Genomic DNA, 11,432 nt, shown 5'->3' with positions numbered 1-11,432 from the left:
GTTAACTCCACTCACTCACTCTCTGTCTCTCTCTCTCTCTCTCTCTCCCCGCACCCTTTCTCAATTGTACTCTCTCATTCATTCGAGCCGCTTTCTCGAGGGTTTCGCGTCGACGCCTTTGTGAATCACTGAGAAGAGGTATGATAATCTCTTCATCTATGCAGCTTTGATAGACTAGGGCGTCAATTCCTTCGGTGCTTTGTCTAGTTTTACAGGATCAATCTGTTTCGATCAGATGATAGTACGCTCAATTGATTTCCTTTCAATTTCATCGCTCGGAATCGTCCTTTACTTCGACTTATCAAGCGATCGCGACTTGCATGGCTGTTATTTTGGCGCCTGCGTTTGTTTTTTACTCCAATATACTGGGTTAGTTTGTTGGATACTAGGGTATTCCACCCCCCCCCCCCCTCCCTCCTCCTTCTTCATCAATGCTTGAAATGGGATTATATTTCATCCCGTTATTTGATTAGGAATTGCTATTCATTTGATATTTGCGTGGGCCTCTGCATGTACTCTCTTTTCGTGCTATTTGATAACAAGAATAGTGACCGACAATTTAGGAGGTATTTCTAGAGTAAAGTTTTCTGAATGGGATTTTTAGTCTAATGCAAGAGGTGTTGAAAATGGTTCACAATGATTTACAGAGTTTACCCTTCACGTTGTTTATACCGTCATTGACAGAAAAAAAGTGAGAACTGAAAATGGTTTTCTATACAGAAGTGAGGTTCGGATAAGCCAGTCTGATCTTTTGATGATGCATGCGCTTTTGTTTATATTGGGATGGAAATTGCAGTGAAAATATTTAACGAATATTATCTAAGAACTTTTAACTAACTTGGTTTTTCCTAGCAAAGAAAAGAAAATCTAACTTAGTTTTCTGAGAAACACACCTTAAACATTGTTACTGGAAGTGAATAAACCACTGGTAGTTCTTTCTTTCTTTCATTTTTTTTTTTTTTAAATTTTCTTTCTGACCATGGCAGCCACTAAGAGTTCTTGTTTGCTTGTTGACGGGAGACATAACTTTGAACCCTGATACTTGGAGTTATCTTATGAGAAATGATTTCTATGCCAGAGGAAACCCATTAAAAACATTGACATTGGAGTCCATTATTTGGGGAACATAGCTCTTGTTCCTTTGCTGTCCCTCTTTTATTTTTTGGTGAATCATCTGGGGAATTCATGGAGCTTTATTTTGCTATGCTTTTGCAGCTTTGCACATGAAATGCTTATTGGAAATGAAGACCATTTAGAGAATGTCACTTTGGTTAGTGGCTTTTGGGATGAGGCTGCGGATCTGAACCAAGTTGGCTAATACCTGCTTGGCAGAAGCTTTGGCACTTGAAAAACTTTGCACCTGAAAAAGTTATACTTCTTAAAGCTAGTCAGTAACAACACTATGAAACGTAAGTGTAGTAGTGGCAGACGCAAGCCAAAACTTGCCCATGTGATGGGTGCAGAGGAGGCATCTCCTAATGTTGTGAGTCTAAAAACTCGAGGTAACTTGGGCCTGGAAGATCCTGATGATACTGAAGTTAACAATAGAATAGAAATTGGAATGGAAGAAAATGGCAACCATAGAAGCAGGCAGCAAGGAGGCTCTAAAAACCAGAAAGTAATTGATGCGGCCATGGAAGATGGCATGAGGTCATTTCCTGAAACAAATGCAGTGGAATGTGCTGATCTCTCAATGAAAGCTAGGAGCAGAATGACTAGATCATCAAGGGGTCTTTCTTCATCAGGCATAAATCCAAGTTTTAATGCAGTCCTGGAGCAGGAAGAACAGATGCACCCAAAAGAACCAAACATGTCTCAGGATTCACAATATAAAGAGCAAGAATTAGAAGCTGCTTTGGCGGTATGACATATAAGTAACAATGCATAGTGAAATATACATATATATTTGTTTATGCATTGCCCATTTGTTGGTACCTATTGAGTGAACGAACAAATGGCATTTCTTCTAGAATTCCATGCTTATTCATGAATCATCTTGTCTGTTCATAGGTGATTAGGAAGGTTATGAAAATGGATGCAGCTAAGCCCTTCAATGTTCCAGCTGATCCTATTGCACTGGGAATACCTGTAAGTATGAACTACTTTAAATATGCTTTCAGATTTGTTACAAGAGCTGCTTTCTTAATTATGTATGTGGTCATTAAGATGCAATATATTTGAACCAAAATGGTTGGGGGAAGTAAATCTGTGAATTTTTTGTCTAGTGGTTGATGTTGGTTATTAAGGGCTTTAGTTAGGGGTGGGAGGATGGAATATTATTGTTTAATCAATGTTGTTATCTTTGCAAGAGTTAATGGTGAATTAATTATGCAAGGATGGAGAACACCATTGCACATATCATTTCTTCATGTCTGAGCATCATCTTCTTTCCTTCAATTACAATCAACCTTTTCTTCTTGCTATTCTTAGAATAACAGGATGTTGGAAAGGCTTATGCTAAACTATTATCTTCTGAACTCAGGAAGGGGAAGTATAGATAGATTACTTTGAGACGGTGTCTGTTTATTAAATTATTAATATTTGGTATGTTGCACATTTTTCATTGAATTTGCTTTGTCATGTGCTACTCTTTCCCGTCTTCCTTTTGTATTATTAAGTATTGGCATGTTGGTTGTTTTCTAATCTCTATTATGAATATTTGGTGTGTTGTACATTTTTCACTGAATTTGCTTTGTCATGTGCTACTCTTTCATGTCTTCCTTCTGTATTATTAACTAATCTTTATTTTTTTCTTTTTGGTGGTTCGTGCCGTGGCGCTGGAACCAGGAGTATTTTGATCTTATTAATACAGGTACACCTGTGGATTTTGGCACAATATGCAGCAACCTTCAAAATGGTGTAGAGTACAAGAACTCAAAGGATGTTTTAAGAGATGTGCAGCATATCTGGGATCAGTGTCATAAGTATAATAGAAAAGGCCATGTTTTGGAGCTCATGAAGCAGGTGAAGAAAAGTTTCACACAGTTATGGACAGAAGCTGGGTTATATTGGGAACAACAGGAGGATATTGGTGGTGAGGCTTGATGGTTCATTCTCAAGTTTTGAATTTGATTTTCTTCAACATGCAAACATTGGCTAATAATTCTGAGTAGGTCATTAAATTCTTGCTTTGCCAGTTAAATATGGATTTCAATTGGTTGTGGAACACAACAATATGGTATCTTCATATAGTTTGGTGAATACAAAAATCCAATCTCTTCTCTGTGTTGTGAAGAGTGCAGTTGTGGTTTTGAGCATCTTAAACATGATATCACATGCAATATTGTATCTCTCAAACAAATAGCCAGTTTGGGCTTTTTTGCATTTCATCAGTCCTGGCAATCTTTTTCCATGTACAATTTTTCCCATTGTAATTTGTTATTCTATTCCTTAACTTTCTGAGAAGTTCTTTCTCTCTTTCTTTGTTTTTCTTCCTTTTTTTTTCAACTTTTTGCCAACATTACAATTTGATGCACTGTAACCCTTCCTTAAATGTATGATTTTAGCAATATTGTTTTTGCTGCAGAAGGCATTGCAGAACATCATGCCTACTAGCTTTTCTTTGTGATTATTATTAACTATTAATTGGTGGTGAATTAGCTAAGTTTTGAAGAAGTGAAAATGTATATTGGGCTGTAGATGTGTTTTGTTTTTTTGTTTTGTTTGTTTTTTTTTTTGGTCTTTATCATTCTTGAGCATATTTTTCTTGCATATTGGGCACACAAAATGTTTGACATCATCATTGAACAAACTCTTGGAACAATGTTGGTAAATATACAATGCCCTTCACTTACAACCCTAAGTGAATGTTCAAAATATTTATAGGAAAGGTGGGGAACAGTCAATTCTATTTTAGACAAACATTGCATACAAATATTTTGCTTTGACGAAGTCCATGGAGGACCATTAAGGAAATACATTAGTGGAGTCTCTAAAACTAATTTGTCAACTTTCATTGGTGCATTCCTGCTGCATAATATCGCACCTTTGCTCCTTTGGTTATATGGGTTGCATCCCTTTGATGGCTAGTGAAGATAAGTCCTATTACTTATCATTATCAAACTAAAAAATGTAACATGTAAAATGAAATAATTATATGTGTTTCTTTGCTGAAGGACATTCACACTTACCTCCTCCAACTACAAGGTGCAGCATGCATGAACATAGCCAGTCATATCAGTCCATGCAGAGGACTTGCCAGTGTCAGTTGGGCTCTGTTCGGCGGCAGACTTCCAATCCACAGGCTGGTACAAGTGTTGGCATCAAAGGTATACTGTATGCTATTTTTCCAGCTTTATCTGGGACAATCTAACTTGAATTTCCCATGCATTGAATGATACTGCAAATATACTTGCACCTTGCTGAGGTGCATTCTGTGATATGCTTGTGCTTTTGTAGGGATGGGCTAGCTGTTTGTCTATTGACATTCAACACATTTGTTTCCTTGTGTTTTTCAGTTGTTGTGAGTTTTAGCATTCATTTGATTTGCCTTCCGCCTTGGATAGAGTGATCTTATGGCTTCAAACATTTTTGATGAACCACATTAACTAACAATACTTCTTGACTTCTGGATGCTACATGCAGCCCCTTATAATCATAACTTGATAGTTGCTACTATAATCTGCTGACTCCTTCATATTGCATTTATCTCTATGGTGGCAATTGTTAATTACATAATGCATTGCCTGTATATAATGCACCTTATTTTGCATCCTGTGCATGCTATTTTATTTTATTTTTGCTAGGTAACTGTGCATACTATTTCATCCTTAACAATTATTCTTGTTTTTCACAACGTTCACATTTACCTTCTTCTGTAGGCTCTACCTTGAGACGGAGCCCACGGGGACATAGGTGTCAAGTGGATCCTCTAAATGACAGACCAACCTGCTCACAGCAGGGAGTTTTATGGCTCAGCCAACCACAACTCCAGCAGCACCTGCCATCAGTGAGCTGTGGCCATCCATATGAATCCCGCCAAAGGTCTTGCCAGTGCCAGCCAACCTCTGGGCAGCTGCAGCATTCTCAGCCATTTGATGGAATAGATATCAGCAATGCAGGTAACACATGTTCAACTCAAGATTGCTGTAGTTCAGCTAAGTTTAACAGCTCAACAGTTTGCATGATAAAACGCATAATAACTATCCATGCACATTTTTAACCATGTTGAGATCCTGTGGTATGTTTTCAAATACTTATGATATGCTTTCTTATTACATGATAATAATGGAACACTGATTCAAACAAGCCTATGCATCATTTATGATACTTGTTACTGTTATCAAGTAATGATGTACCTCCAAAAAAAAAGAGAGAGAGAGTAGAAAAAAGAAAATGAAAGAAGTTATATCATTAATGTTTTGAGAATAGGACTGGTCAATTACCTGTATGCTTTCTTCATTCTAACATCTATATGGGGTTTGAATGTTCACTTTAATTTATCCTTTCAAACCAAATCCTCTCTTCTACCTAGCCTTCTGTAAGTGCTCCATTATTTGAGCACTATACAAACAATCTCTCCAGGCACTGCTGTTGCTTATAGTATTTGTGGGGACTGCTCTTCCTTCCTCAACATCAAAGCTGGAGGCCCTCCATGTAGAGCAATGTACAGATAAAATCCTTGCTAATTTGAGTAGCATACAGTTGGTTTCCTGCTTTTCAGACATTATCCGTATGCGGCTCCAACAGAGCTTTTAGGCAGGGCAATTTCTTTAGCATTGTTAAGTGCCATGCATTTGCTTAGAGAACCAAATAGGTTTTTTCACTGCTTTTCAAACGCCATGTTGACTGTACTGAGCCTCAGCACTTGTCTGTTTGTGCACAATGTCTAGTTTTGGTTTTTCAACGACTAGTCCTTTTTTTTTTTTTAAATAAACAAGCATATATAATTAAAAAGAATGCTTAAAGAGGGGAACCTCAATAAAAGAATATGCAGGAATCTAGAAGATCCCTCTACCTGGGTCCGTGCAAAGTTAACAACACTATACCTAACCTTTGTCCCACTATATGGGGTTGGCTACATGAATTCTAGCTCTTCATTCATTTCTATTTATGGCCTTGTCTTCTGCAAGACTTTTATAACTAATATCATACCTAAGTGTCTCCTACAAAGTTTTTCCCCATGTTTCTGTGTCTTTTTTAGCTAAATACTAGTTTCATTCGATCCACTTTGCTTACAGGAGCCTTTATTGATCTTCTTCTTACATGACCAAACTATTTTAACTATGTTTCACGCTCTATTGAAGAGACACTCCAATCTTATTACAAATTAACACCATTCTAAATTGACTTTTCTTACAGTAGCTGCACATGGCACATCCATCTTAGCATCCTCATCTTGGTCACGTTGCAAAGATTGATGTTTTAATCCATGCAAAAGTAAATTATCTAAAAGTTGTGAATTTCATCAGTTTCTTCTACTTCCTCTCACATGTGCTAGTAGTTGTCTTCTTCTCTCATGGCCAAACTATTTTAATTGTGTCTCCCTCTTCTTATCTTTGATGGACATCACTCCTACCTTCACAAACCAATCTCATAAGTGGAATAAATCTTACTTGTGGACCCCTTGACTCTCAGGTGTACTTGGAAGTCATCATTGTCATGTACATACCATGTACCTTGCTGACAAACCTCTATAACAACTTAGTAATTAACATTTTGTGGAAAGGTCTGATGTCCTAATACCTAAACCGCCCTTATTCTGTTTAAGGCAAGCATGGTTCCACTTGATCAAATGATATTTAAACTTGTTATGATTATCTCCATATAGAATACCTGTGAAGTTTTCCACCCTATTAATAATGGAAAAAGAAGTCTCGATCAGTGAATGAATTTAAATGGGCGAGTCTTTTATGATAACCTGATGCTATATTGTGCATGTGCAGAATTGGCTCACTGTTTAAACATGCTATATATACTTTTCTCTTCCTAGGATCTCAATTAAGTTTGTTTATTATCATGTAACCTCTTGAAGCTACATATAGCTTACAACATTAACTTGATCTATTGCCATGTGTGGCCTTGTCTATTGAATGCATCAATGTAATGTTCTTTTGGAATAATGCCAACTTCAATCCTTTTATAGGAGAAGACTTCTACTCATCTCCTCCTGAACAGTCCATGATAAGACTCACCAAACGTGGGCGTAAATACCCAATTGGCCCAATGAATGACTACATCAGCCAAGGACATCAAGATCAGATAACTTCAGGCAATACACTTCCAGATCGGCCCCCACCTAGCAGAGGCCAGCAACATCAACCCCAGGGACAGGGCTGCCTTATCTCTAGTCCGCTGCATCCTAGCTTTGTCCAGCTGGATCCTGGTGTGGAAATAGATAGTGCAGGTATGTTGTGTCAGATTTGTGATTTGATCAGGAGCATAGCTAATTTTTATGTCTTCAACCAGATTTTCTGTGCATGCTAACAGCTGGAGCCTAGAGCCATGCTTTAGTATGCCTTTTCCAATGTAGGATCTCAACTACATCTGGAATCAAGTTAACCTTTAGCAGCTTCATGCTTATGACTTAATAACTTAATAAATCAGTGGTGACCCTACCTTCAATTTTTTAGATACAGCCCAGTACTTTTGTCACTCTCCAATACTGAAAATGCAACTGTTTATGCCTGCTTTTTTAATAAATCCGAGTCCTTTGCTTAATAATAGCCGTATGCTTACCTATTTGTAGAAGAACGTTTTTCCTCTTCACCGCCACCTGCAGAGTCTATGATAAGGTGCAGCAAACACCAGCCTAGGTACCTTGCCAGCCCAATGACACAGCAGAGTGACAGAACTCCAAGCCAAATGAAACTCCATCAACCCTCATCAAGTTGTGGTCCACCACATGACTCTCATCATGGGACTTGCAGAGTCCTGATGAGCTCTTGCCAGACACAAGCTGCCACAGATACGGGTAATGCAGGTATGTTATTTCAAGCATAGTATGTTCACTTATGAACATGGTACCTTTTGAAGCTTCCAATTTAGACATGATTGTTCATTCCTTTTCTTTCCTCTTTCTTTAATTTGATAGCTTCTAGCAGCATTAGGAGGAAAGGACGTGGCCCAACACGCTGCCTCAATGTATGGAATACTGAAGGCAAGATACTTATTGCCACCAATGAGCTTGGGCAGCCCATTGGCCTTGAAGCTCCCAAACTGACCAACTTCCTTGGCACCATTGCCCGGAATGGGCACATGGCGCCCCTTAATTATATTGATTGGAGGGCATTACCAGATGAGAACAAGGAGAAAATGTGGCAGCAAGTTCAGGTATTGAAGATAGTTCTTGACACACATTTACATATACATTTTTAGTAAACTGACATTTGTCACTTACATGTCCAGTCAAAGTTTGATATTGACCCAAAAAGCAAAAGTTGGATCTTGAAGTCCATTGGCACAAAATGGAGGAACTGGAAAGCTAATTTAAAAGTTGTACATTATGATCTCCACGAGACCAATGAGGAGCGGCTTGCAGATTGTGATGCAAGGGTCCTTCCAGATCAGTGGAGGATCCTTGTTTCTTTTTGGAATTCGAAAGAAGCACAGGTATGTTCTATCTGATGATTACAGAATTCACATGCTAGTCCTCTGTGTGCTTATGTGATGCTACATAAGACATTTGACTATCTGTTTCTTGTTGTCAATGGAAACTGAAACCATTGTGTATATGCATGCTTTTATACAGGATCGCAGTGTCACAAATAAGGCCAATCGCAGAAGGCAGAAGTTAAGTCACACAACAGGCACAAAGAGCTTTGCCCGAATACGTGAGGAGCAGGTAGTTTCACAACTGAAGAAACTTAAAATTGCAATGTTGCTGCACGTTTTCTCAGGATAGATTGACACTCTAATAATTGTTGTTAATCATAGCGTGAGAAGAGGCCTGATGGGAAGGAACTGTCCCAGGCAGAGCTATTCATACTGACTCGTACTCGCAAAGATGGTCAGCCTGTGAATGAGGCTTCATCATCAATAATTGTATGTTGTGGTGTTGAATTATGCAATTTAACCTTTTTTCAAAGATTTTATTCCATTTTATTTATGCTTTGGTTTGTTTTATATGATCAATTGTATAATTAGAATGCTCTATTCTTATACAGTCCCAACTTCGTGAACTAGCTGCTCAACACCAGGGAACCTCACAAAATACTACTGTTGAAGATGATGTATTCTTTCAAGTCATGGGGCAAGATAGAAATGGACGTGCACGCACTTATGGGTTGGGTCCTGTCCCATCTGATCTTGGGGGTCCAAAACCTAGTCCTGCTGAAGCCAGGAGAATTGTCTCAGAGGCTAATGCAGAGGTACGTGAGATGAAAGAGAGAATGATGGTCATGGAGCAGACATGTGTGCAAATGGCAGCTCAAATGGCTACCATGATGTCAATGATGTCAACCATGCAGATGAAGTTCCCTGGTAAGCAGCTTCCTAATGTGGCTGTGTCTAGCAATTCTGAGGGATCACAAGAATTGCAGGTATAACATTCACATTTCTCCAGGGTGTTCCATCTCTTAGATGAAAAAGTTATTTCCCCTTTTTATTATAATTAAAAAGTATATGTTCTTCATGGTAATCAACTGTCATTGCTGCATGGAAACAGAGATCTTCAAGTATAAGAGGAAGGAAGCAGAATACAAGTGTTGGCAAGGTAATCTTTCATTGAAATGAAGTTGCATCTATTTTCCTTTGTTAGCTAATTTATTGGGACTTTGCCTCGGTATTTTTATTGGGGAATGCTGCCTAGGTTGCTAGGATGTTACAAGGAACTATGTTCCACTTTCATTGTACAATAAACAAGTATTTTATGTACAATTCTTCGTCTTGCTTGTTGGCGAAGGCTTTCTTGTCCTAAACCATCAGTAGGGTGTACATGTTAGGTTGGTTCTGGTTGACATCTATGTAAAATACACCAACTTAGGTCGGTTTTCAACGTTGGGAATAGAACCAAGCCATTGGACAAATGGAACTGAATGAAACAACTAGAAATGCAGCACGCTCGTTCACTGAAGTGCTGATTGGAATTTAACTAGGGTCTAGTCCATCTAAATGGATCACTTAATGTGTTCTTTTTTTTTTTTTTTTGGCATGATAAGCTAATTTCACCTTTTTAATAGTCATCTGATTTTATTTGCAGGTAGCACGCAGAAAGCGGTGATGATTTGCTAGTTGATCCTCTTCTCAGGGGAGATGCGGCGCACTCGTTGATTGAATCACTGAGGATGGAACTGTCGTGTGGTTCTGTTCTTAAGCTATAAATATGGAGACTTTATATGCATATAATATGCAACCCCGTGAGAGTTTGTGATGTGATGATTAAAGATATTGTGTTTGGCTTTCTGGTTGTGGATGCCAACTGTGAATATGAATGCTGAAACAAGCTATAAGAATGGTTTGCAGGGATGATAAAGTTTGAACTTTTCTCAAAGAACTTCCAAATATGAGATGATTTAGGCTTAGTGATTTTCCTTTTTCTTGTCCTAATGGTGGGGAAGTAGCACTTGGCTGCCCAAGAAGATTGCTTGTCTCGGAAAGGTGCCATTTTGTCAATGGCTGTGGCAATGTGGTGGCAAAACAATCTTCATGTGAGGTGATGATTTTTTTTTTCTTCTTTATTTTAAGGGTATGTATTGGATAAATCTTAGGTATACGCAATAGTTCACAAGTCACACAAACTAAGTCTATCAATGGTGGATGAACCTATGTTTTTAGAGATGTTTGATTTCTACTACTCTGGTTGCTAGAATGGGGAGAGAACATTTATTTAATAATCAGGCAAATTTTGGAGATCATTAATAGTGATATTCACATGATGATCAATATCTCATTGGTTATACTTGGCTAGAATGAGGTATTTGCTTTGCAATAATATTATTTTTTTTTATATATTACAAGTATTATAAGACATTGTAATTTTTTTTTTAAAGTTAAGAAAAATATTGCTTATAAATATATAAAGGTGAGTATTCTATTAATTTAGTTCATTAACAATTAGATTATATATAACAAACTTGAATTGAATTGAAAATTTAAAATTTTAATATATCTAAATTAACCAAAATTAATCAAAATGATTGAATTTTATCAAAATAACAATCTTCAAAAGAGCAGGAAGTTAAAGTCATTTTAATGAATGTAATTATTGTCATAAATTTATGCTTATTTAGTGGTGCTTTGTAAATAGCTTAAAGTTAAATAGTATTTATTGCAAATTTAATTATTTTGATAATTTTGGTCTATTCAGTTAAAAAAAAATCAAATTATAATATTCAAAATGAAACTAAAAAAAACAACTTTTGAAAATTTAAAATAGAATTGAATTGAATTAACAAAAAAGAAAAAAGACAAAATAAATTAATTTAAATTCATCTATTTTATTTGAAAAATTAACTTTTATACGATAATGTCGCACTATAAATATAAAACTCTTG

The 11,432-nt window shown here is 37.2% G+C and overlaps 1 protein-coding gene across 2 annotated transcripts; it reads left to right on the top strand.

The window, feature by feature from the left end:
- On the top strand, positions 1–10,420 carry LOC127802577 (uncharacterized). Of its 2 annotated transcripts, none has more exons than XM_052338460.1 (15): positions 1–138; positions 1,216–1,861; positions 2,011–2,088; positions 2,788–3,034; positions 4,116–4,268; positions 4,821–5,060; positions 7,085–7,345; positions 7,688–7,921; positions 8,033–8,271; positions 8,347–8,550; positions 8,690–8,782; positions 8,875–8,982; positions 9,105–9,420; positions 9,605–9,652; positions 10,139–10,420. In XM_052338460.1, the coding sequence occupies exons 2-15, from the start codon at positions 1,403–1,405 to the stop codon at positions 10,168–10,170; spliced, it is 2,712 nt and encodes a 903-aa protein (XP_052194420.1). In that variant the 5' UTR covers positions 1–138; positions 1,216–1,402; the 3' UTR covers positions 10,171–10,420. The 2 variants fall into 2 exon arrangements, with proteins under 2 accessions (XP_052194420.1, XP_052194419.1); XM_052338459.1 differs by having other exon boundaries at positions 9,105–9,479.
- Positions 10,421–11,432: the final 1,012 nt, after the last annotated feature.

The sequence above is a fragment of the Diospyros lotus genome, chromosome 5 (genome assembly GCF_014633365.1).
Source record: "Diospyros lotus cultivar Yz01 chromosome 5, ASM1463336v1, whole genome shotgun sequence".
Classification (NCBI taxonomy): Eukaryota; Viridiplantae; Streptophyta; class Magnoliopsida; order Ericales; family Ebenaceae; genus Diospyros; species Diospyros lotus.
Note: the sequence above shows the minus strand (reverse complement) of the source record. Positions and strands in the feature narration are given on the sequence as shown.

Bases quoted from the DNA above. Each gene is read 5' to 3' on its own strand.
- LOC127802577 (XM_052338459.1), top strand. From the start codon at position 1,403: ATGAAACGTAAGTGTAGTAGTGGCAGACGCAAGCCAAAACTTGCCCAT. The intron at 1,862-2,010 runs GTATGACATATA...GTCTGTTCATAG, and splicing joins AATTAGAAGCTGCTTTGGCG to GTGATTAGGAAGGTTATGAA. The intron at 9,653-10,138 runs GTAATCTTTCAT...TTTTATTTGCAG, and splicing joins AGAATACAAGTGTTGGCAAG to GTAGCACGCAGAAAGCGGTG.